A 27,834-nucleotide genomic window follows, 5' to 3' on the forward strand; every position below is an offset into this window, starting at 1 on the left:
CAGTGCATGTAATACATGCAGCTGTAGAAATGAATCAGCTGTCCTGCATAACCAGTACCTGGTAAAAGGACACAGACAAACTATCTAGACATAAGAAAAAAAAAAAGTAATCAATCCACACTTATTGACCCAGAACAAACATAACACATAAAAATACATTTAACTTTATCTTATTTTGCCACTGCAACATGCATACATACATTAGGCAATTTAAAATGTATTCTCACCCTCAGCCAGTGGATAGAGACATTGCCAACATGTGATGCCACCTTCCTGTGTGTGCTGTCCCATTGCCATCTCTATCAGGCAAAAAGACACCCCACATGTTACCACAAACAACTGGTAGGGTATCAAGAATGCTCCTGAGATAACGTCAGTGCAAAACACATTATTCATCTAGCACTGACAGAATGCCAAGACAGAGCACATTGTTTAAAAAAAAAAAAAAATGGATCCAAAATCATTTTATATAACAAAATAATAATTAAAAAAATATATTTTTTTAACCACCAACAGTGTTTTTGGTTCCTATTATGCTCATATAATGTGTGTGAAAAACATTAAGGCTGCCACATACCTCTTCCATTCTTGTAGCAGAGGTAAGGGAACCTACAAACATTACCCAGACCAATCACATTCCCTGCCACAGTCAGAAGAAACTCTGCTTTACTCCCCTAGTACCCTCTCTACTCTACTGGCCCATCTTGTTTGTTCATACGTTCACACTGTTTTTACCAGTTCTTTCTGATTCTGCTGTTCAGACTGTTGTAATTCCACAGTGATGGAGGATGGACTGAATTCATGTTAGCTGTAAATGTATGAAAATGCATCAATGTCAGTGACAGATCCTCCTCAACCAAAGGCATGAATGACAACCACAGGCATGAACTGAAATACAAATACGTAACTGGTAAATTAGGCCAGTCTAAAGCTGATACAATTAATGTAAATGGGCCTGGGGTCAAATCAGTAAAGTGATTAGTTTCAATAACATGGTTGGGTTATGAATATATAAATCCTGCAGCTTCTAGTCTGGGAATTACATTCAGCCTACTACTGACATTTAGATATTTCATATTAAACCAAGGAACAAGGTTCTAACATTAACCTGTTAAAAAAGCCTGTTATACCATTGAAAAAGATGTGGTTTTAGTTTAGAGAAAATTTACTAGTTTCATATTCCTCAAAATTAGTTTGTTTTTCCAGCATGCAGAAATGATGCAACTACTTAAGTTTAGACCAAGGCAAATTATTTTATGGCCATGGGAGGCACACACTGTGTTAGAATGTAGCCATCAAGGATACAGTATGTTCATGTATTTCTCCCTCATGTACTTCTCATTAACAATAACAAATTGTTATTCCTCTCAGGAGCTGCAGGAATTTGCATAAAACTTTTATTGTTGATTTGCTGTTTGGAAACTGTACACAGGTGCATAGCCTACTCATTCAAATTGGGATAACAAAAAGAGATTTTTATTTGGTGTGATACAGTTTATTTCTATAGTTTCTCTGGATTTACTTCGAGAGGCAGCTTTTTCCAGAAATCTCCACACTTAAAGACCTGTAGAGTATTTGCTCATTTTTAGCACATAGTTACAGAGTCATTGAGTGCACCAGCCACATGAGACACCAAAGAGATTAATAATAATAATAATAATAATAATAATAATAATAATAATAATCATAATAAAAAAGTGGAAAAAAAAAATACAAAAAACCCAAGCAGCATTAATGTTTTCAGATGAACTATTATGTAGTATATGCTAGTTTGATTACACACTGCTGGTTGTCATGTTTAATATTTAATATCTGTCAATATTACTTATTACTGTAATTAAAATATCACTGTATATATGTCCAGCAGGTAAGGACAATGCAGTATAAAATTAAGCCTAGTTCAGCTGAGATCATAGATGACACTCAATGCTAAATGACAGCACAGCACCGACACTATGAGAATTAGCCATGATGGGTATGTCCCGCTGTGTGCACTGTTATTATCTCTTAGCGCCCTCTGCTGGCTGGCTATGATATGACAGCGTCTCAGGTTACCCGCTCTGTCCCTCAACACCAGCTCTGCCTGAGGGGCACAGCAGCCTGAGGAATAGTACATCATTACAGGCTTCCCCTTTGTCCATTCACTGATGTTCAATGGAGGATCCCCACTGACTAACTGGACGCCCTCCAGCCTCTGAGGTCCATGCTCAGCTTCTGTTTCAAGATGCTGATTACTGTGAAACTCCATGGACTCTGAAGTGTCCTTCTGTGGCTGTAACAAAGGGAGATGGACTGCTTTTGCGGTCTCTTCATGAGCATATTTGAAATAGTCTTGACGTCTCTCTGAGGTCATCTCAGACAGGATGAGGGTTCCTTCTCCTTGTGCCAGCTGTACTGATGCCATTCCAGAGTGTCCTCTGTCTTTTGCTACCAGTGAGACTTTCCAGACACCCTGAGTACATACAGAGGGACAGGCAGACTCCACATGTAGGGCAGAACATGCCGGAGAAGATGTGTCAGGCTTCTGTGGAGAAAGTGGTGGAATTATTAGGTGGCTGCTTTTGTAAATACAGTATTTACTTTTAGAGGCTAGTTAAAGTTAACATGAATTGCTGTTTGCAACCCATTATATGTCATCATTCTGATAGATTTCTGAATAAAATAAGATATTCAACAAGAATAAATGAAGGGTGGGAATTATCTGTCAGGAATGGATTGGATCATAAAAAGTGGGTGTTGAACAAAAGCAGCATGATCACACTGGAAGTAAGCATGTTAATTCTGAGAGTTCCATTACCCTAGGATCGGCCACATTATGCATTATACTATACACATTATATAGGAGGTTGCATTTTCCCCTCTAATGTTACATTTTTACTCTGATGGTTAGGTTTAGGTTTATATACAACTTTTGATTTAAAAATGAGTGCATATGTTGAAATTAATATTAACCAAGATTGCTAAATTCTGTAAAAAGTATTGCTCATTGTTAGATCATGTTAACTAATGTTGTTAAAGGTGCACCCAGTAATTTTTTCATCATTAAAAAAGTTGAACTCCTAAAGACATGAATTGTAATTTTGCAATATATGTATAAAATCATGACCTCTCACATTAAAATGAAGACTCCAGTCATATCAGTAACCTTATAAAAGCTGTTTTATTCTACATGGAGAGGGTCCGCACATGGGGGCTGCCATGTTATGAATCACATGACCAGCCGAATACTACTCGCTTAATCTCAGTAACCGTCCTGTTATTTGACACTTTCACTCACTGATTAAAGTAATCATTTCTACAATGACATCTGAAACTGAAAACTATTGATTTTAAATTATGCTGCATCCAAGCCGCTAGGTGTCAGTGTAAGTCCAAGATGACACAAAGACAAAAGTTACTGAGTGCATCTTTAACTAATGTTAACAAATGGAACCTTTCTGTGAAGTGTTACCATATAATCTTAGTTGTCTTTGTTATTGTTCCCACCTCAGGTATCACTGTCAGATGAATCACAGCATAGTTGGAGTCTGGTGAGTCCTCTGCTTGGACAGTCAGGGTCAGGGTGATGGCCCTCGCTGTTTGAGCATTATGAGGGGCCCTTATCTCTACCTCCCTTTTCACAGAGCCCATCTCAGCAATAAAAAACCTATCCCTGGAAAAAGATGGAATAATGGATGAAAACATACTGTATAAAACCTCTCTGACTGGATCTCAATCACTGAACAGACTGCAGATTGAGCGGTATGAATGTTCAGACTTTGAATGAAATAAAATAGCACTATTTATGGCCTACACTAGAAAAATACTCAATAAGATAAGATACTCAACACTGTCAGCTGGGGTTTTGAAAATACTAGATGCACCATTTGAGGTTCGATTTTTTGAAAGTTCCTCAGAGAATTGCCATTTTTGAAAGGGTACTTAGAAGTTCCCCAAATGGTCCTGCCAGTGTGGCAATCCGGGGAACCCCAAATGGTGACTCAATTTACATTTTTGCAGTGTGTCATTCTCAGATTAATTCTGTTGTATTTGCGTCAGTTAATTATGTCTTTCCTTCTACATTTCTCACCCTGGGTTGGTCTGTGCGGGAAAGGTACCCATGGTCATCGTCTGCTGAAAAAGTGAAATGACGATTGGGGCCATGATTAAATACCTCAAACAGCACCACAGAGGTGTGGCCTGGGAGAAGATGTGGAGGAGAGAAGACCTGTGGGTGAAAATAACTTTTAATTTTGCCATTTCACATATTCTCAAGACATTTTTCCCTACATGCATACCTGAATCTGTACGTGTGTTGGTTGAATCATCTCAGTGGAAACTCTTTCAAGCAGGTTCCCCCTTCCATCCTTCCCAGAGAGACGAAAGCTGAATGGCATTCTGGGAACTGTGTCCATGTGGCCCACTAACTCCTCTTCAGACCAGTGAGAAGATGAGGAGTTCAGCAACACCTTCTGCAGGCTCTCCCCTTTGGGCCCCAACAGGGCCACATGACTGAATGAGGCATCCTCACTGGGTGAGATGCCTGTCACCACAACCACTAAAAGCACTGGGAGTCCTAGGAAGAAATGTTTTGGTAAAAAGTACTCACATAATCAACTGCAGTGTGTATATCTAATTTTTTTTTTTTTTTTTTTTTTTAATCAAAGTGTTTGCCATTGTATGAAAATATAAACAAACTTCACTGCAGGATGGTTTATTAAATGACTGTACACTTAGTATTCAGATAATAATTCTGTAAAAAGCAGAAACAGGTCTCAGACAAACCTGCTATTGGACTGCCTTCAATTTTCCTCAGTCCTGGATGTGTCTCATTGGCCTCTTTTGCAAAATAGAACAGGAAGTCCAAGCTGCTGTCACCTAGGGGACACCAGTTAATGCAATTTAGGAACTTAAAGGTTTAACCTTCTGCAGGACACTATCATACTGTACCTAATTCTATCTTGCCTTAACCCCTTCAGCTCTGCTGCATATTTTGGCTTCCACCTGGAATTTTTCACACCCATATTTAAAATCTCACCTTACAAACATTAATTGGACTAATTGCAAAATATTGGTCTAAGTTCACAGAAAATCCCCTACATGTAATACAATTTTATAATATTGTATGTGCTTACAATCTTATGATAAACAAACCTTTTTTATTCTATATTTGAAAGCTGGTGATTCAGGCTCTGTTTGATCTACAGTATGTCCCTGGAAAAAGTGAAAGTTCATTCCACTAGATGGAAGCAAGTACAAGCAAAATAAATGTTCCTCACTTTCCATTACAAAATTCAGATTTGAAATGTAGGTGGCGCTCTAATGCAGCTGAGCACTCACAATGCACTCATCTATAGAATTCGGTCTATTTTGTGTTCCAATGCACCTTCCCCTATGTTTCAAAGAATATCTCGGCCTCTGAGTGGACAAGAAAATTAATCTAGGTGTTTTTGGAAATCTGAGATAATCAACTTTGCAATGTTGAATAGATTTCATCATCGACAGTTAATCTCACAGATGATTTGTTACTCATGCTTTTTCTGCTGGATTGCATATTTTGTTCTGGACATCCGAGACATAACATTGGATCATTTACCCAAACAAGCTCAAGGACAAGTAGAAAATAGCTTGGTAAAAGCTGATATAGAGTTTGTGGCTTCGTGGAGCTCACAGAAGCAGTGATATGAACAGACTTGAGAAGTTTGTCTTTGTTGTATTACAGAGATGATTTTTCAGGTGATACTTTTGATTATCATTCAAACTGTGGTGTTATGGTAACATAATAAACTGCAAGGTCACATTCCTGAGAACAAGAGCTTTAATTTGATATAATATATGACTTGTCTATTTTAGTGGTATTTGAAGAAAAACATATTCATATTTCCACATCATTATCATTGAGTGGCACTCATTTGCAATGCAGACTATAAGCTTTCAAATGGTACCACATATGACTATTTATGTATCCAGGGACTTTTTCACCCTCAGAGTGTGTCAGAACGACCCACCCCTCTCTCTTGCCATCATCACCCCGCCTCTTAGAGCATTCCTTCCTCATCAGGAGTTGGGCAGGAGAAGAGGCGCATAAATAATAAGCCTCACTGGGGCAGTGGATGATGAGGCACACCTGAATTGGATGGAGACTAATCAACGCTGCCATAAAAACGCAGAGCACGCATCTAACTCGGCCGGACCCTCCTGCTCTGCTCCTGGATCTGCGAGGACACCAGTGTGTCCACACAAGGAGATAGATGCCGGCTCCCCGAGAAGAGACGTGCTCTGAATTTTTATGGCAGCGTTGATGATGCTCCATACAATTCAGGTGTGCCTCATCATCCGCTGCCCTAGCGAGACTGATTAATTATGCTATTAATTATTCTCTTCTCCTGCCCAACTCCCATCATGGGCCTGGCTGAAGGACAGCCTTAAGAGGTGGGGCGATGATGACGAGAGGCGGGTCATTCCCAAGCATCGCCCCGGCAGCACCTCCTCCCATTATCCTATCCAACCATGGAGTCCGAAGCCAGAGGTGCACACTCATTAGCCGCCCTCACGGGAATGCTACTTCCTCATCCAGGCCCTATGGTTGGAGTAGGTCTATTGGGGAATCCTCTACGGACCATAGAGGAGAGCAGGTGCGGCCGCTGGCCCTCCCCTCTCCCCCCCCCCCCCCACACACACATCCTGGATCCTCCTGTTGACACTCCCCATCATTGCACAATGTCCCCTTTCACCACAAGGATGTCAGATTCCCCTTTATTTTGGGCACTAATTCCATAATGGACACTTTATTCGCCTTTTTGGACCTTTTATGTTTATAATTATTTCCAATAAATGCCTCTGAGGCTTGACGCCACACCCAATGTGTCTGTCTCTTGCTCACCCCTCCACAGGAGCTTAAGGCAAAGACTTGCAAAATAGAAAAATAATGAATGTCTATGCCTAAACACATATAAACCTTTCTAAAATACCTGTCTAATATTGCAGGGCTAAAATATTTGCATAGTTACATAACCAAGGTTAATGGGAAAAGACATGGTGTTTTTGCCAACATCTTTACCTAAGGCGTTGAATGTTACCGGTCCAATGGCTCTGATCATGAGCTGCCATATGCCTATTTGTAAAGGAGGTAGCAGGCTTATTCTGTACAGACCCTGAGATGAGTCCAATTTTGCCAGCGGAACTTCAAAATCAGGAAGAAACTGACGAGAACCTGAGAGAGAGATATTACAGATGCTTTAACACTTTAAGTGCATTAACACAGACAACTGTTCATAGAAATTGTGTCTTTCTTGAGGGTAGAGAGGGACTCAGCATTTACAAAGTTTTGTTTGAGACAAAAAAGCATTTTTCCACCATCGGGCTGATCAGTTCTTTGCACAGTCAGGAGCGGTTCTGGTAACATTTCGACTTGAGCACAGTTCAGTACAGTTAAGATTAAACACCATTCCCGGCCTGAATTTGTCAGCACAGTTAGCTAACCTTACTCGGGACAGAGATCTCTAATGGTAAATAGGTGTACCTGAGGGGCTGACAAGCTCACAGTGTGTGAGCTGGCCTGTGATGTGCAGCATCACTTTTGTAACAGCTTTGTCCACTCTAAAGGAGTTTGATGAGTCCAACTCAGCCTCTGCATGAAACAGAGTCACCTTTTCAGAGAAAAAAGGAAGAAGCCTGCTAACATGACTTGGCAGAATACCTTAATGCAAATACAATTCTTTAAACAGGAATGGACTGTGGTCTCTTGTTTTCAGATGGCTGTACCTTGCTGGAAGTAGTTGTGTCTTCTACAATGGCTGATACTTTGTGGATGTCTTTGTTTGTAGTGAAGATGGCCATTCCTCCAGACACAGATGACAGAGAAGAATATAGAGAGAATCTATCAGGAGACAAAGCTTCTCTTCTCCTCCTCTTTCTCACCCCTCTTCCTATGAGCCTTGGATCTTCAGTCAGCAGGAAGTTCACCTAGCATAAGTTCAACAATTAGGTGCATAATAGTGTGCGTATGAATGTGACATTTTTATGTATGTGTGATACCTTTGTTTGCTTCTCCAAAATGAGAGCTTGGACTGAACTCTGCAGATGATGATCTTTAGGAGAAGCATTCGTGAATACAAAAATCTCTGACAGCGGAGGGCAGTGGGTAAGAGCCAACTGATGCACAGACACATACACACACATACAGAAAGAGACTCACTTAGGATGTACATCATTGATTTTTGCAATTTTTTTCAATATACTTAATTAAAATGAACTAAAGCAAAAAAAAAAAAAAAAAAACTTGTTTTCATTCAATCCATTTAAATTTGTAAAATGGAAATTTACTTAATCCAGAGTTGGGACCCCTTATGAAAATCGAGAGTTCAAGGCAAATTTGCAGCAAAACTAATTATTTTCACTGCAAATAAGCTTTGCCGCAATCTTGAGGCAAATTGCCCATTGTTGCCAATGGTTTGCTGGAGGTTCACCACTAACGGCGAAGAGCTGCAAACTTCTGCCAAACATTTGCAGCAAATCAAAAGCTTATTTGCAGCTTCTTTAGATTTTTTGTAAGGGAATACATGAATACTTTTATGGTGTTAATTTAGCATTGATGAAACAGGGTAGAGGTTTACCATTTCCCTGAATGCTTTGCATGGGACTCGATAGGGAGTGTAAATATTAAAATTAAGTGTCATTTCATGTGTTTTTGTGCAAGATGAATGGAAAGGGGGATACTTGTTAGAGTTTAAAATTTTGTTATGTTGAGATTTAGAAGGTTTCTGTTATGTTGGAGTTTTGGGAGTTGCCATTATGGTGAAGTGTGGAGCTTGAGCTAACGATGAGGACAGGTAGATGTCAAACTTGAAATTCATTGAGCAAATGCTGTGCTAACCATAGCATAGCTACTTAACTACACTGTAGTGCTTCTAACCAGCATGTATTTAACATGCTAACATTCACTTACCCTAGTAAGTACATAAAGAAATAAGAAATATTTAAGTTACATTGACATGTATAATTTTGTTGTGTTTACCAAATTCAACTGGGTTCTTTCCACACAGTGTTTTTGTTGAGATTAGATTTTAAGTTTTGTAAGTTATTTTAAGTTAAGAATACTCATTTCAAACACGTGGAACCACTGTCCACAACTGAATCAAGTTCAGCCAAAGAGCTATTGTATGTGTGTGTGTGTGTGTGTGTGTGTGTGTGTGTGTGTGTGTGTGTGTGTGTGTGTGTGGTTTCATGCTCTACCAGTTGAGCCACAGGATATCTTTAATTATCTTAAGGATATTTAGTTTTTGAGTTGTCATTAGGAAATGGTGCTATCTGTGACAGATTTTGTTTAGTCATTTTAAAGCCTTGCAAATTACCAACAATTATTTGTTATTTATTGCCACTAACCCTATGCTTAATCCTAAAGCAATAAATTATTTCAACTCTGTTATGGCTGGAATACTAAAAAAATTTTAACAAACAATTTGGCTAAGTACAGTATTCTGTTGGGACCAACATCCTCAGAATTACCCTTTTATGTTACCCATAATATCTGTCACGGTTACCTGAAGAGCGGAGAGACACATCTCTGGTTCATCTCCACCTCCTAGAGCTGTCAGATCCTCCATGTATTGCATGAACTCATGAGGTTTATCCATCTCCATCACTGGCCCAAAATCTGAGACATAACAGACGTTATCTTCACATGTGCACATATTGGCAATAGGGATGTAACGGTATGACATTTTCACGGTATGAAAACCATCACAAAAAATACCTTGGTATCACGGTATTATGGTGCTTGTCTTATAAACCTTTAATTTTAGGTTTGGCACATGTCTGATAAACACACAGAAACATTTTTTAGTTATAACAAGTTTTTTAACTTTATATTTTATTTCTTTAGAACACTTTCTTAATCACATGACATAAACATAAACATAAGATAATCATAAAACAAGTTTAAAAAAACGTTTTTTTTTATTTATTTATTTTATTTTTTTTGCAATAAGTCAAATGGTTTTTAATATAATTGAAAAATATAAAATATGCAAAATCAGATTCATACTCTATATCAAGTCAGGGTAGATTGTGATGCAAAAAAGTAAGTATATTTATGTTATCTGTGCTGAGGCAGGAGTGTTGTTTTAAGCATAAACCTTGTTGAATTTTGATAAATTACCCTGAAAACACAACATTATATTATATTGTATAAATATATTGTGTAAATGAAATCAAGTTAATATATCTTGAGAAAAATATTTTTTGCAGTGTAATGAATGGATGTAATTTTAAAAAGTTTATGAAATCAAATTGAGCCAAACAAGATACATTTGTGACCTGCTCCAACAAAATGAGACATAAAGATTTACATTTTGTTTTCTTTTTTTTTTTTTTTTTAAATCATGAAATTCACAAAATAAATGTTACTTTGACAGTCTTTGCCATGACCACCAATCACTGTTTTTGCCTCAAGTTGGAGCAGCGTCACTGAGCAACACTCGCGGCCCGCGGGTGTATCATTGTATGTACATTATTACAAGTAGCACAAAATGGAAAATATCAGAGATTTTAAAAGATACAATATACATTACTAAAATGTTGAATCTGCATGCCAAACCTGTGTTTCAACCGTGGGGAGTCGGCTTGTCATCTAACGCACCACATTTACCTCATCTAATGCCCAGTTCATTATTTGACTAGAACAATAAATTCAAGAAGAGTATATTGCCAAAATGTTAAACATAATATTACATTTGTGCATTAATTTGTATATGTGAATTATATATTTTTTTCTTAATCTGTTATTGATGGCTGAGACTTTTCTCGTTCATTCAAAATGCGTTTTGGGGGCAAAATGACCCAAAATGATGGATCACGTCATATTTGTAGGTAATACATTAATGTTTTACCACAGTAAATTTGACTTTCTCTGGGTTTTATTATTTTGCAAATACATCATTGCCTTAGTCTTTCAAAATGTTAGAAAGCAGAAGCACTAACGCAACGTAAGCTTATAAACCAATTCCAAATAATGGGTAACTAGTCTTGTAAACGTGTATTGCATCTGCTTATGTATTCTATGAAAGGGGATCTATATTTTTTAATTGATTACCAGACAGCTTACAGAGTTTTTCGCTTACATTCATGTTCACAAATTCTGTGGGATGGTGCTCTTGGATATGGTTCTTCATGTTTGAAGTGTTTACCGACTGAGCCTACACTTTTCTCCGACACATTTAGCAAATAGGGTGTCGGTGAACACTGATGTTGCCTCTTGTGTCTTTTAAATAACCGAAATACTCCCCCACAAAGGACTTTAACCGCTTAGGTGGGGGAAAAGAGGCTCCTCTGAGTCCGACATTTCATTCTACACATCGCTCATGTGCTGCTGTCCGCTGGTCTGACAGAGTGACATGAGGTGTTGAATGCGACTTTCTCACCTTTCATTTAAACAAATTTTTAATGATTTTTTTATTTATTATTTTTTTATTATTAAATGAACCATTAGTAAATGGAAATATAATTAATTTACTTGGGATTTTTTTAAATATATATATATATATATATATATATAAAATTTTTCACACAATACTGTCATTAAGCAAAAGTCAATGGTATGGAAACTGTCTGTTTTTAATATCATGGGAAATCATCATACCGTTACATCCCTACTTGGCAAATACATGACATACATATACAGTACATATAGTATATATGGTCCAAAGAAACTCTTCAAGATGTTTACATTTTCTGGTCCCACTTTGTATGAGTTGTCTTTAACCACTATGTACTTACATTAGAATAGACACAATACAGTGTACTTATTGTGTAACTATTTTGTTCAGCAATATTCACAAAAGATTCAAATTTGCTGCTACTGAGTTTGAGGTACGGGTTGATTTGGAGTAAGGTTAGGGTTTAGATTAGGGTTAGGGTTTAGGGCAGAGGTCGGCAAGGAGAGCGACATGTGGCTCTTTGACTCCTCCCTAGTGGCTCCCCAGACTTTCACACCAAATCTTTAAAATTATTATTATTATTATTATTTACATATTGTAATATGTAGTAATTTCTCAGTCATACTATCGCGTATATTCAACCAAATAAAATAAAAAATATTTTGCCAACTAAAATGTGCATTATTCGATGATAGGATACAAGACCAATTGGCGCCTGTTTTGAATTGTTGAATTTGGTGGAAACTGACAGCTAGCTAGTGCAGTGCACAATTAGCTAATTGGTTAGAGCTGACTAACAAGCCTAATGTAGCTAACTATGGCTTTAAAGAAGAGTGTCGGATGAAAACTGAGGATTTAATCATGCATGGACAGATTTATATGCTTTCACAGTCAGTGCTGCTTTCTTGCCAATATGCTTGATCTGCGCTGAAAATTTGTCAAACAACAGCAAAACAGCAACGTCAAAATACATTTTCAGAGCAGACTCTCCAAATTTGCTGACATCTATCTGACCAGGGATGACAGAAAAAGAGCAATTGCACAACTACAGCGAAGAGCAGAGCAGAGAGGTAACTTTACTTAATGAATGCAATCCACAAATACAAATACAACTACTGCTGCAATTTCCGTTGCAGCTCAGAAGATTATAAAGCATGGAAAGCCGTTCAAGAACAGGGAGTATATGAAAGATTTGTTTATGAAAGTATCAGAGCAGCTGTTTGCAGACTTTCAAGTGAAAAATGGCATCAAACATCATCACTCAACAAATCAGTGATATCAATTCAGCTACAGCATATTCCATCACTCGTGATGAGTCGTGTGATGTGGACGATATTGAGCAGATAGCGCTGTAATGCAGATATGTAAACTCCGATGGGCACCAGGAAGAACTCATTGAACTGATACCGCTGAAAGGCCAAACATGAGGGGAGAACATTTGTGAAGCTATTTTGAACTGTTTGAAAGCCAGAGACATACAAACAAGCCACATGGTGTCAATGGCAACAGTCGGGGCACCTAGTATGAGAGGTACACAAAAGGGGTTTGTGATTTTATTACATAGGTACACAAAAGGGGTTTGTGACTTGATTACAGAAGTCGTTGGAACGAAAGCTCCTGACGTTTCACTGCATCTTGCATCAAGAGGCACTGTGCACGCAAATATTCCTCCCGAGTGTATGGAAGTTATGAACCTTGTTGTGCAGAACATCAAAAAAAATGTGACGAAGGGTTTAAACAACTGACAGTTCTGTGCATTGTTGAATGAAGTGGACAGTGCATATTCAGATCTCCTGCTTCACAACAAAGTCCGGTGGCTGTCCAGGGGGGAGGTCCTAAAATGCTTTGTCACATGTCTTGACCAGGTGAAAATCTTCTTGCAAAGCAAAGGCCACACCTATGCACAACTTGAAGATCCCATGTGGCTGGAGAAACTCTACTTCATGGTCGACATGACAACTCACCTTAACCAGCTCAATATATAGTAAATCTCTAGGGAAAGGGGAACACTGCCCAGCTACAACTAGAAGAGGTTTTAGCATTTGAGTGAAAGTTAAGAGTTAGGGAGAGACATAGAGAGAGGCACACTGTGTCACTTCCCCTATCTGAGTGTGTTCAAAGAACAAAACAATCATAAAACACTGATTATTTGCAGCATGCAATTATAGGAATACAGACAGAGCTTGGCATATCCTATCACACCCCTGGACACTGACCCATCATTGCTGAACATCTCCACATTCTCTGCATTCGGACCTTGAGAAAAACATTCGAACTTGAAGTTCTTGCCCGCCAGAAGGCCTATCTTGCTCAAAATCACAAATGGAGCGACATCGACAAGCTACCAAATCCTGATCAACTTGTCTTTGACACATGGAATGCTATTTCCAACAACTATGGCAACATGAAGAAGTGTGCTTTTGGAGTCCTGTTCATCTTTGGATCAACGTATTTGTGCAAGCAAGTGTTCTTAAGCATGAACTACATAAAATCGAAACATCGCTTCAGCCTCACGGAAGAGAGCCTGCAGTCCTGTGTGAAGATAAAAGCGACTTCTTACAGCCTGACATAGAAAATATCTGCGGTGAGAAACAGAAATCGCACTGAGGAAAAGTATAGTTTAAAATATATACAGTACTTAATACATAAGCTCTGTTGAGCAGACCAATTAAATGTGTAGGCTTTGTATAGCAATTGCAATAAATGGTCTGTCAATGTGCTATTTAGCATAATATAAATAGCTTCAAAAAGTTTCCTTCTCTCAAATGAATTAATTGTGTTGTTGTTTGTTGTTGTTCCAGATTTGACAGTTTACGATGGTAAATAACATCCATTAATAAAGATGTTTTGCAGCTTCGGACAGGATCATTATTTTTATTTTTTGCTCAAAGTGGCTCTTCCGTGGGCCTGGGTAGCTCAGCGAGTAAAGACGCTGACTACCACCTCTGGAGTCATGAGTTTGAATTCAGGGCATGCTGAGTGACTCCAGCCAGGTCTCCTAAGCAATTGACCCGTTTGCTAGGGAGGGTAGAGTCTCATGGGGTAACCTCCTCGTGGTCGCTATAATGTGGTTCGCTTTCGGTGGGGTACGTGGTGAGTTGTGCATGGATGCCGTAAAGAATAGCGTGAAGCCTCCACGTGCACTATGTCTTTGCGGTAACGCTCAACAAGCCACGTAATAAGATGCGCGGATTGACATCTCAGATGCGGAAGCAACTGAGATTCGTCCTCTGCCACCTGGATTGAGGCGAGTCACTATGCCACCATGAGGACTTAGAGTGCATTGGGAATTGGGCATTCCAAATTGGGGAGAAAAAAGGGGAGAAAATACATTTAAAAAAAGAAGAAGAAAAAAGAGGCTCTTCCAATGAAAATGTTTGCCGACACCTAGTTTAAGGTAAGTGTTAGGGTAGGGTTAGGTAGGTTTAGGATTTGGGGTAAGGTTAACAGTGTAACTACAGATGTAATTACACGCAGGTATTTTAAATGTAAGTACAATGCAACAACACATATGCAAATAATAAAAACATTGTATCAAATGCTTAAGTGATTCTTGCAAAACTTGCCACCACAATGGAAGGGTTTTTTGGGTGGATGCCAGAGCACTGAGTAAAAGCATATCTTTCCTCAACAAGCCTCACAATTTGAAGTATTATTCATGTCTGTAGCACAAATAGTGTGGGACAATTTATGTGCTGAAGTTTAATGCTTAGGAGCTTGTGCAAATCATGAACCCATGTAAGAGTAAAGGTAATAGTGATGCTTGCCCTAATAATCATAATTTAAGGAGTGCTGGTGTATTCAAAAGTGTAAATCCTTTAAACATTTACAAATATTTGCCCAGGCATTTCAGACATAAACCTTTTAGAAACACCAAAGCTAAACAGAATATTTTGAACCCCAAGATAATGTTTACAGTAGTGCAATATTTTTTTTTTTTAATAGGCAGAAAGGAGGTCACTCTAACCAGGATCATGGAAGGGCACCAGAATAAAGGTGCCGGGCAGACTGGTGCTGCGCCTCTTTTCTCGGGCTTGTATGATGGAGAGGGCTCTAAGGCGGGCGGCTGTGATCTCCTCAAACATGCTTCCAGTGGTGTCCATGACAAAGACCAGTGCTGGGGGCTGCTGAACACTGAAGAGCCTACAGGTTCACACAAAAGACATCACTTATGCTGTATTATTCGATTAACTTTATTATGCTGTGTAATTTATTTATTTAAAAGGCTTTCTTTTTCATTCTCAATGCTATTAAATTAAAAATGGAGTTTTTGTGGCTTTTAGTCCATGTCTGCTTTGAGGTGATCTATATGCTTGTAAAAAAATATTTAGTAGCTTATATGTGCCACGCATGAACATTGAGAGGGATGCAGTTTGAACCTAAATGCAGAGTTTAATGAAGAATCACCAACATACACACACACACAAACTGAAATATTACAAGGAAGATGATAGGTACAAGGATAAATACAACAATGAGACAAATGTACGTGCTAAAATAGACGAGACTAGACAATGAATGTTGGAACACAAGGGAATAAATAAAGACATGGGAAATGACAAAACAAAGAACAGCTGGAAACACTGATAGGAAACAGGTGAATGTGATGATGACGGTGCCTGCTGGGAATTGTAGTGTGGGGACAAACCGCAACATAAAAGTCCATGAAAGTGTTAAACTAAGAGTCCGTGAACATGAAGGGATGATGACATGAAGAGATGGTGACAAAACCCCCCCCCCCAAATGGGCGGCTCCTGAAGCCCAAAGACAAATAGTTGTAAGGCAAAGGCGAGCTGGCGAATGATCAGGAGGCCAGGGAGGAGCCTCCAGGAAGAGAGAGGGGTCTGGCAGTTTGGAAGGCGACTCCAGGAAGGGTACGGGGTCTGACGTTTGGGAGGTGGCTCCAGGAAGGCAAAAGGCTGAGGATCAGGACACCAGGATAGACCTGGCAGGGGTTCAGGGGGTGGAGCCACAGGGGGCATAGCCACTGGTGATGAAGACCCAGGGGCAGAGCCACAGTTGGTTAAGGGAGTTGAGTCTCAGGAGGCAGAGCTGCAGGAGTTAGAGCAGTAAGCGGCTCAGGAGAAAGCACTGCAGGAGGCAGAGTGGGCGGAGCTGCAGCAGGCTCAGGGAATAGGGCCTCTGGAGGCAGAGCCACAGGGGTTGGAGCAGTAGGTGGCTCAGGAGATGTTGGAGGAGGAGTATCAGAAGAGGACAGAGTTTTGGGTGAAGGAGCGGGTGGAACCACTGGAGGAAGAGTTTCAGAAGAGGCGAACGGAGCTGCTGGAAGAGGATTCTCAGGAGGAGCGGATGGAACCACCGGAGAAGGAGTCTCTGGAGGAGCGGGCGGAGTCATGGAAGACTCAGAGGGCGGAGTCGTGGAAGGCCCAGAGGGCGGTGTCGCCATGGTCAGGAGTGCTGGCAGCAACTGGGAAATGGCCTCCATGGCCATGGGCACTGGCAGTGACCGGAAAATGACCTCCATGGTCGTGAACATGGACAGAGACAGGGGAACGGCCTCTGTGGCCGTGGGCACTGGCAGTGACAGGGGAATGATCTCCATGGTCGTGAGCACAGGCAGTGATGGGGAACGACTTCCGTGGTTGTGAGCATAGTCAGTGATAGGGGAACGACCTTCATTGCCGTGGGCACTGACAGTGACAGGGGGACGACCTCCTTGGCCGTGAGCGCTGACAGCGACTTGGGTGTAGGAGCCTTTCTTCTCTTCCTCCTCCTACTCTTCCGTACGGCCATGAGCAATACTGTGGGAGGCTCGGAAGGCGGAGCTGTGGGAGGCTCAATGAAGGAAGGCAGAGCCGTAGAATGCTCGAGGGGCGGAGCCATGGGAGGCTTGAGGGGTAGAGCCGTGGGAGGCTCAGAAGGTGGAGCCATGGGCATAGGCTCGTTGACCGTGGCAGGCATGGCCGTTGGCTCATTGACCGTGGCAGGCAAGGGCATTGGCTTGTTGACCGTGGCAGGCATAATGGGATACTCGACTGCCTTAGTGTGGTCCTCCTCCATTGCTCCTACAGTGAAGGCTGACCCACTCAGATGAAGGGTGAAGTCAATGTACTGTTGGAGGTCCCATACAATTCTTACAGATGGCATTAGAGAATGAATTGGATCTTCCAACCCAGCCCAAAAACAGTCCTTAAGTGCCACATCGTTAAAATTCATTTTATATGCCAGAGCACAAAAGTCCATAACATATTCTTCAATTCTACAATCTGCCTGGTCGAGGCAAAGTAGTTCCTCTGCTGGTTTCATCTTTGGGTCTAGTATTCTGTCACGCATGAACATGGAGACGGTAGCAGTTTGAACCCAAATGCAGAGTTTAATGAAGAATCACAGACAGCGTGTATATATATATATATATATATATATATATATATATATATATATATATATATATATATATATATATACAAAATGAAATATAACTAGGAAGACAGTAGATACAAGGATAAATACAACACTGAGACAAATGTACATGCTAATATAGACGAGACTAGACGATGAATGATGAAACACAGGGAATATATACAGACATGGGAAATGACAACACAAGGAAGAGCTGGGAACACTGATAGGAAACAGGTGAATGCGATGATGACGGTGCCTGCTGGGAAATATAGTGTGGGGACAAACTACAACATAAAAGTCCATGAAAGTGTCAAACTAAGAGTCTGTGAACATGAAGGGATGGTGACGTGAAGGGATGTGACAATATGCATTTAAAAATTACAGTCTTTCTCTTACAGGTAAATGGGCCAAATAATATTAGTAACTCATCTTAAACTCACAGGTGTATGAAAATGTTTTGGCCCAGTAAAACACTTTCTGGAATGAGAATGTACCAAATACCACCTGCCGCTGTTTAGCAAGGCAGGAAGCAAATCATGGCTGTAATGTGAACCAAAACTTATTGGCTTTTTCAAAAAAGAGACAAGACCTTCGATATCTCCCACTTGTTATGACATCTAAACACTTTCACTCTAGCATACGACTTGTCAGATACATTTTAATGTTTGCATTACATAACCAACATTTACAAGTTAATTGCGCATTAGCTCAACTGATGGAGGGTTGCACTTGTGATGCAAAGGACCGGGGTACGATTCTTTAAAAAACTCATCTGCTTTTCATCTCACATTTGCATTTATGACACTCCAGCTGTGTTCGAATATGTGAACTTCCCTACTATATAGTTTGCCAAAAACAGTTCAAATCGTTCAAAGCTGGATAAAAAAAAAAGAAAAAAAAATGCACATGCTATACTGTATATTCCAAGAAAGTTGTTCCTTGTGTTTATATGGACCCTTTTCACACTTCTGCGTTCGCGAAGCTGAAGTCGTCATAGTTGGGTAAACTATGGTGGTGACCGAGCAGAACGGTAATATCCAGTGCCAATACAGTGTTCCTATTTGCACAAATTCTAAAAGAAAATGTCTGGATTTGTGTTTCCACGAATTCCAAAAGATGTTGAACTTTGTACGAGCTTGGTGGTTTCAGGCAATTAAATGCAAAGATGATAACTTTGTCATTAAACGAGGAAGCACTTTCATCTGTGGACAGTATTTTCAAGATGAGGACTTACAGCAGTCGCTTGCCGGTGGAAATGTGAGACACTTTGAAATCTGAGCTGTACCGTCAAGGCTTCAGTGGAATGATTACTCATTACAACCGACACGAGAGTCTGTGTTTGACAGGGTTAGAAGTCAGATGGAGCATGTCATGGGTCTCTCCACTGCTGGAGAAAACTGTGAAAACACACCTCGGCAGCAGCCATAGTTGTGTTTACCCAACTATGATGACTTCCGCTTTGCGAATGCGGATGTGTGAAAAGGGTCCATTGTGCTTGTATAAGAAAACCGATGCCCATGTTCCTGGATGAAGTATGTCTGGAATCTATTCATTCTACTCAGCTGCATACCTAAAGATTGTACTGTTTAACCTGCTGAGAAGTGTGTCTTTCATCAAAAGCAGTACATACTCCTGACTGTACGCAATTTTAGATGCAGTTTATCGGTTAGGTTTAGATTTAAAGTTTAGGGCAGGGAGGTAGGTTTTGTTGATTTAAAAGTCAATAGTCTTAAAAGTCAAATTAACCTAAAAAGCCTCATCTCTTTGGGAGAGAACTTAACTAGCTTTTAGAGTCACACAGTGGACATTTCACCACAGAACTGCTGCAGTATGTGTAAGATACCATGTAATATCATTTTGCAAAAATTTAGCTACAGTCACGTAATTTTCATAAGGTCAGACTGAAGAAAGCTCAATATTCTTCAAGTACATTAGTTTCATGGTGACCAAGCTTCTCTCATGCACTCAGCTGTAACAAAAAATTAAAATGTGTCAAACTACTCTCTCATCTTTCTTTCTCTGGTGTCTAAAGTAAATCTGAATTTCCAGCCTTTCCTTGTATCTCTGTATCACTGTAAACAGTAGTTAAAGACAGAGTTAGATTAAAGTGACCTCTGACCTGAGGAAGCTTTTGGGCCCCACCTCATCACGGAGGTCTTGGAGCACTCTGAGGGTTGCCGTGGTAGCTAGATGAGCGGCCTCTTTATGGAGGTAGTGATGAGGGGAGAACAGAGGAGAGGTGCTGTCCTTGTTGATTCCTCCCTCAGCTCCCTGGTGACGACTGCTGTCCAGAATCCCACCGTGGCTGCACTTGCCTTTGAACAACAAGACACCGTCTTTCAATTTCATTTTACAACTTACTAAATCATCAACAATAATCACTTAATGGCGAAGTGTGTCATTTCTGCGCCACCAGGAATATGTAAAAATGGTGACTGTTTTCAAAAAAGTTTCCCAAAATATTATTATTTTATTTGATTGCACTAAAGTGCAAATAGCGATAGATGCTATTTATACCCCGGTGCAAATAGTGGCAGATACTATTTGCACTCCTAATTAAATACTATCATACAATCCCTGCAGCATGTTTATTTAGAGTTCTACAGACACCCTACACCAACCACTACCCCTTACCCTAACCATAACCTTACCTTAAAATATGTACCATGCTTTCACTATATTAACCATAGTATCACCATGATATTTTGTAGTAAAATCATAATAACCACAGAATTAAAAATGGTTATTAAATGAACACCATATTACTGTAGTAACATCATGGTTAATTGCATTAAACTATGGCTTCCGCCCCCCCAAAAATTGTTATTACAATATTACTAGAGTAAAACCATGATTAAGTTTACCCGGATCAAACATTTCTCTAAACTCCCAAGCATCACCGTGACCAAATCACTGTGAGGCAATCAACCATTATATTAATTTGTATTTATTATTAGTAATAGTATTAAAGGAAATATTAAGAGTGGAGACAGGAAACAGGATGGGGAAAAAGTGGGACAAAAGGCGGGTTAGAACCTGGGTCCTCCACATGAAAAAAGCACATCTACACCATCTTAACACACTACTATTGCACCAATGCATGGGAATTCAGTGTGTCTTAAATTTATGTGTTTCCACCAGACTATTTGAGTGCAAATAGCTGTGCTGTGTGGCAGGTGCTATTTACACCTAGTGCAAATAGTCACTCCGAAAAGAATAGCTGTGGAATGTAGGCCAGTGAAGGGCTTATGTTTAATGATATAGAAATAACACAATATATTATCTTCTAAAGCCACTTTTTGTATTGTCAAATTAACGTTTTAATCATCTGCCATATAATGTATGAATTATTTTCATAATTACAGTATATATAGGATGTTGTTGTATTTTATTTGGGGGCCATTTACAGCAAATATTGATGTGTGCAATTAATTGTGATAAATTTAATAATTATTCAGCATATCATGAAATCAATTTGATTAAAATTGATATTCGATTGACAGCCCTATAGATCCCCTTTTTAATTTTTTATTTTTTATTTTTATTTTAGAGTGAAATTTGACCTAGAAATGTTTTTGTGAGATTCACCAAAAGAAACAACAAGATTCAGAAAGTGATTCAGGCTCAGGTGAAGAGATAGGTGGGTTTGCAGTTGATCCGAGCACTGTATGGTACCTTTCTGGAAGAATTTGCTAATACCAGAGCTCCAGATACGAAATAATGCAATGAATGAGTATACATACATGCTAAATCTTGCATCAGAGCTTTATTAGATACCTGGTGGTTTGAGTGGGAATGTGCTGAAATAGCCAGTGGTCAGTAGCTGCTCTGTCTCACCCGCTATCATATGCTGCAGCAGATTATTATAACAGCTGAATCTGTAACACTCTGCACAGGTAGGAATGTCCTCTGAAATCAACAAATAGAGAACAGAGATGATTTAAGGTATTCATTGAGATGGCATTCACTGAAATCTGATTTACTTTCAGATTCTTAAATACCAAAGATTTAAGCAAGTTATGACATTATATGTGCAATTTTTGTCCTGCAAAACTGTTGCTGTGATACAGGATGTCAGCTACTCTGCCATACAAAGCCAAAATGCAGTAACTAAGCCAACACTAAAACTGAGAAAAATGGCTTCAAAGTGTTTTTTACTTTAGTGCACTAGATTTTGGATGAGCACTTTTTGAGGAGCTCACCTGAGGCCAGAGGTAATGCAGGCTCTTCAGGATTCAACAGGTGAAGGTATTCTGCTAGCTGACCCATCTCAACCCAGTTACTGTGACTGTAGAAGTCCTACCCACACAAACATATGTACAAAATTGGCTTTACATACTGTTTATTGGTGTTACTGGTGTTCTGATTTGAATATTAAATTAATAGCTCATCCAAAAATGAAAATTAAGTCATTATTTACTCACACTAATGTTGTTCTAAACACTTAAAATAAAACAATAATCTGAACCTTAGTAAATACTCATTAATAATATGTGATTGTTAAATGTAATCTCAGCTTTTTGAAAAATAAAAATAACATTTTTGATTATATCAGAAAAAATGTAGTTGTTTCAGCTGAACTGTGTTTGTGGGTGGCCATAGGCTCTGGCACCCGAATATTTAATTATGTAAGCCCGGGCACGGTATGGCTGCTTATGTGGAGCATAAATAGATTTTTGTTGTTAATATATAAGGGTTGTAGTTGCGTTTACAGTTTTGTTTAGTGTTGCCCAGGGTTGGAAATACAGGGTCGTGAATTATTTTGGGGCAAAAAAGCCACTGAAATTGACAAAGAGGCCCCTGAAATTCAAAATATCCACAATGAGTTACTTTTTTAAAAATGTTTTTTTTTATTATTATTATTATTATTATTTTTTTTAAATAATATTTAATATAGTTAAGACAACATACATCACAACATTTTCATTTTGAATTTTCGCTGAATATTATTTGTTTCGTGCTTTATGCCGTGCAGATGTTATAAAATAAAAATGAATTATTCTGTCATATTAATAATAATAATACCTGGATAATAACTGGATATTGTAAATAACACTAATGTTATATAAAACCTTATTAATAGTACAATCATACTGATACAGAACATTAACCACTTTTACTGTGTGACTCATATCTCCTACTGAACACAGTGTGAAATGTTAATTTGTGCCTTGTTTTTATTCAGTTGGCATGAAAAACGTGATAACAGTTTTGTTTAATAAGCTACTCATTACACATCTGGAGAAATGCTGCCATCTTCTCCTCTGTGTTGCTGTATTATATTGGATTTGTAGGCTGTTACCTTAATAGCTAAAATATTTGGAAATATGTGAGTAAGAAAATAAGCGATCCCTGAATGTGTTTCAGTCACAATGCACATCTAGAGATCAGGCAATAAGTAATTTTTGAAAAATGAATTGATATAGAATCGAATCAAAACTGGATCTAATTGAATCAAATTCAAATGGAAAATAAATGCCAATACCCAGCCTTACAAATATTAGGTGGTTAATTTAATTTAATTGGTAACAGCCTACATTATATCATTATTTGAACTGAACTAACTTATTCAAGTATTTGACATTAATGGGTGACACTCCCACATTAATGGGAGTCATTTTTTAAGATTAGAAAACCAAAACAAAAAACAAACTGCCCCTGAAAATCAATTCAGCTGATTTGAAATAGTGCCCTCTAATGGAAAAAAAGTTATTTTGACCCTGGTGTTGTTTTGTATTAAATTATATATATATATATATATATATATATATATATATATATATATATATATATATATATATATATATATATATATATACATTTTTTAATTTTTTTTATTATTATTTGAAGTCACCATCACCATCATTGTTGATTGCAGTTTGATATGATATCCTGTAACTGAACATATTTTCAGTGTAGAAGAGCTAAAACTGTTTGTAATAGTATAGGAAAGAGAAATCGTGGTCTGTCGTGTCCTGTTAAAGTTGTACCCCACTGAACAATACAGTGAAGTTTGTACACGGAGTTACCCCAAAATTATTATATGAAGCCTTACAGAAAGTACACTTTTTAATTAAGTACAATGAACATTATTATATCTATGGATTTACTGTACTCAATATAATTGAGCTGTTTTAACAAAAAAAGTATTTTCAACTCATAATATATCCCTCAAATGTAGATAAATCAGTTTTGTGCAATTTATAAGTCTATGAATAACAGAATTACAGTGTGTTTCTCACACAAAGCTATTGTATGGCTTCATACGACTTGAAATTCTCAACAAAAGTCATATGGACCACCTTTATTTTGTGTTTCATTGTTTCTTGAGCTTGACAGCTAGTCACTATATAAACTGTTTTTGTACTCGAAAGAGCATTATAAAGATTCTTCAAAAAATCACCTCATGTCTTCCAAACAAATAACAGGCATATGGGTTTAGAATAACATAAGGGGGAGTAAATAATTACATATTTTTCATTTTTGTGTGAACATTTGTGTTTCATTTTACATTAGCAGATTGATTGGTGTAATAATAAGATGATCTTCAGCAGTATTGTAATCTGTGTTTATTCTCACATTAACAGTATACATGTGTGTATGAGTTAGCCTACCTGTAGTGAGTGGAAGAGCTGACCTAGGCTATTTCTTGCCCCCTGGTACTCTTTAGTTCTGGTCAGCAGCAGCGTCTGGCTCCAGAATTCTCGCAACATCTCTGTGGCTCCTTCCACCCGCTCAGAATCAAAGTGGTAGACTGGATCAGATCGTGTGGAGCTCAGGAAATCCATAGCAGCATTGGCGCTTGCTACCTCACCCACAGCATGCCAAAAACCCCGACCTAATCCAGTATACTAGAACAAACAGGTGAGTGAGGCAGTATTCCCAAGTGATCCATGTTTTGACTCACTATGTACTGTAATTATAAATATAGTATGAGTAACAAATTGGTTACTGTATCGAGTTGCTAATTCACAAATTTAAGCCACTCTAGATGTTAAACAGTCACCTGCTTAGTGGTAAATGTTGTATTGTGTCTTCTTTGCAGTTGCAATCCAAAGATTCTTAAGCTTTGCATGATTTAATTGTTAAATTGAATCCTATAAAAACACACCTTGACATGGTGGTTATAATGGTGATGAGCACAGCTATGCACTTCTGTTAAGGCTAGTTGACCAACAATGTCTTGTTGGTTAATTTAATTAATTAAGAAGCCTGGTGGAGACACCAGCATCCAAAACAAAACATGCTGGTGACCAGCTATGCCAGTACTGTCAGCAGGGAAGTCACAGTGTACATGCCAATTACAAAAATAAATAAACAGTAGTATTAAAAAAAACAAACAAACAAAAAAAAAAACAAACAAAAACAAACAAAAACCAAGATACTTACCAGATCTACATTATCTACATCTTGTTGATGCTCCATCATTCTGCTCAGGGTTTCCATGGTGATGTTGAGTATAGCGTGCTCGGTCATGTACTGATGTGTGTATGAATCCCATGACATTGTCAGTACACGAGACCAGAAGTTGGGCAAAAAAGCTTGACACACTGGCACAAAACACATGAGCAGCACCAGAGCACACGGTCGGGATGAAGACCTGATGCCCACACCTTCACACATCATTCCACAACGATCACAACACCAGAACTGTCATAGAAAGATGCATCACACCTGCAAACATTTAAATGTGATGAGGCTTTCATGACACTCAAACATAGTGTTGATATTTACAGGATTTGGTGAGCTGTCTTATGGGTTAGTATGTGTACGACTCTCTTTGCCTGTCAGCTGTACCAGAGCTGTGCCCAAGCCAACATTCAGTAGAGACCGGGGCTAGCTGTCAAACAGGGAAGTTGTCACAAGGGCTATATCTCAATAATGTTAAAGATTTGAATCAAAGTCCTATAACATAAATGTATGCTTTCTCTAGCACTGGTTTTGTTTGTTAGTTTCAATCACCTAGAACCAAAACATCTAAATTACCTGGTTGTAATTCAAAAACCCTCATATTAAAATTGAAATAAAATGATTTTTTTTCTTTCTTTTTCCCCCCAATTTTTTAAAAGCCATTATTTTATGAAAATTGATAAATAAATAAGCATTTAACTTTCAGTTTCACTTACAATATTAAGTCTAAACAGAACATTTCTGCTCAACTGGTAGAGCATGGTGCATAAAACACCAACATCTGGGGTTCGATTACCAAGGAACGTATGTACTGATAAAATGAACACCTTTGATGCACTGCAAATCACTTTGGATAATAGTGTTGCTAAATGAACAAATGCAAATTGTTCTCCATTATAAGACTCAAAAATGTAAAAATGAGATTTGTTTTTGCATGAAACATTAGGATGTGGCTTGATCCAATGTTTTGAACTGCTGATTCAATTACACAAGTTTGTGTCAATAACAAACCATCAACTTCTGCTTTATTTCTGGGGACTGTTAGATTGCTCACACCAATTATATCTAAACAAAAAAAGGTATAATATATACCTTAAGTATATATTATAGTACAATAATAGAGATATTTATCTTACCTCTCAGACTTCTTTCCTTTAGTGGTCTCTGCCTAGTTTTTTTTAGCATGTATTCTTGGTTGTTGTACCATTTGATAGGTCCAAACTCAATCAGCACTCAGCAATGGCTCTTCTGCGTATGATGTGGTTTTTATCCACAGACAGAGAGATGCTGTCTGCGATGTGTCTGCTCACCACACTACATGCAGCTTTTTGAATAACAAAGGTTGAATAATAAGTTTCAAGGCTCTTGTGGTTCTAGAGTAGCACCTCCAGCTCAGACAAATAAATGCTGAAAAACACACATGCAATCTGATGAATCTGGCTTCAAGATGAATGACCATGTGCGTCCCTCCTTGTCTTCTTTCTCCTTTTCTCCCCTCTTTCATTCCCCCACTTTCACACACAATAGTGCTGAATATATTAAGGGTGACTGTGTCTCCCTCCCTGCCTTTCAGTTCTGTCTTTGCTTGACATGAAAACACACACAGTACTCACTTCACCCAGTGCTTCTATTGTGACTTCACTGGTGAAAGACCTCTGAACTGTTGCTAACCAACACATCTTTTGGCATTAGGCCTTAGACCCAAGCTTTAAGAGTGCTGGAATGATACATTTGCATACACTGTAAAAAGTGGTAAACTTAAAATGAGTTTTGATGGTGTAATCTTATTTATTCAGGTTGATCCAGTGATGTTAAATAATATTTTTGACCTACAGGTAATTAAGATGTTTTGGCACGTTTTTAAGGTTATCATGTTTTCAGTGAAGAATATACTGTCAATATACTGCCTTACTGCTTACTACTCAGTATGCACTGTGTATTGCCATAGTATCCTACACTGTTGTCACCTGACCTCGTAAAAATTACATTCCATTTTTTTACATGACCTCATTACATTACATTGTCGTAATTCAGTTATCCAGTTTTAATAATAAATGTTACATTTTCTATTTAATTTTAAGTAACAATGTCTTAAATTTGCAGTCTGATCAAACAATGCGTTAAAGTAAAAAGGAATGTTAAAAAATATTTTTAATATTACTTCTGGCATATTTTGACAAAAGCAGGAGATCTATTATTCTGCTCAAGACCTTTCTGATCTGTTTGATGTTTTGACTATGTTTCATAAGTTATGAAAACGGAGCACTTCTAATTTGTCAGAAAATTAGAAAGCACCTGTTAAGAGTAAGTCATATTGCCTATATACACTGTAAAGTCCAGCTTCTAAACTTTAAACGACACCCATTTCATTTTGGCTAAGCACGCATTTATTAATTTATTTTATTTTATTTTTATTTTTTTTCAGCATGGAGCATCAGAATATGCCACAATATTTATTAATTATTATTCAAGTGACTTAAGACAAGCATGCAGTGTAAGTGCCTGATATACTCTCTGCATGTTCACATACTTTGATGAACTCATTTTTAATGCTACAATAATTTAATACTTTTGAATCCACGACTTACATTGCTTTTGTTTATTTATTAAATGCATAATTATTTCAGAGATGATGGCATTTTCTCTC

At 38.4% G+C, this 27,834-nt stretch overlaps 1 protein-coding gene across 1 annotated transcript; it reads right to left on the reverse strand.

Annotated features, from left to right (window-relative positions):
- Positions 1-1,732: 1,732 nt before the first annotated feature.
- On the reverse strand, positions 1,733-26,406 carry LOC127456121 (von Willebrand factor A domain-containing protein 7-like). The gene is made up of 17 exons (XM_051724458.1): positions 26,324-26,406; positions 25,167-25,451; positions 24,392-24,628; positions 21,980-22,076; positions 21,555-21,686; positions 19,897-20,092; positions 15,382-15,557; positions 9,522-9,634; positions 8,017-8,133; positions 7,744-7,944; positions 7,502-7,628; positions 7,040-7,192; positions 4,765-4,857; positions 4,278-4,555; positions 4,077-4,207; positions 3,487-3,652; positions 1,733-2,524 (listed from the first exon to the last, which is right to left on the reverse strand). The coding sequence occupies exons 2-17, from the start codon at positions 25,401-25,403 to the stop codon at positions 1,901-1,903; spliced, it is 3,078 nt and encodes a 1,025-aa protein (XP_051580418.1). The 5' UTR covers positions 25,404-25,451; positions 26,324-26,406; the 3' UTR covers positions 1,733-1,900.
- Between the last annotated feature and the right edge of the window lie 1,428 nt (positions 26,407-27,834).

The sequence above is a fragment of the Myxocyprinus asiaticus genome, chromosome 18 (genome assembly GCF_019703515.2).
Source record: "Myxocyprinus asiaticus isolate MX2 ecotype Aquarium Trade chromosome 18, UBuf_Myxa_2, whole genome shotgun sequence".
Taxonomy (NCBI): domain Eukaryota; kingdom Metazoa; phylum Chordata; class Actinopteri; order Cypriniformes; family Catostomidae; genus Myxocyprinus; species Myxocyprinus asiaticus.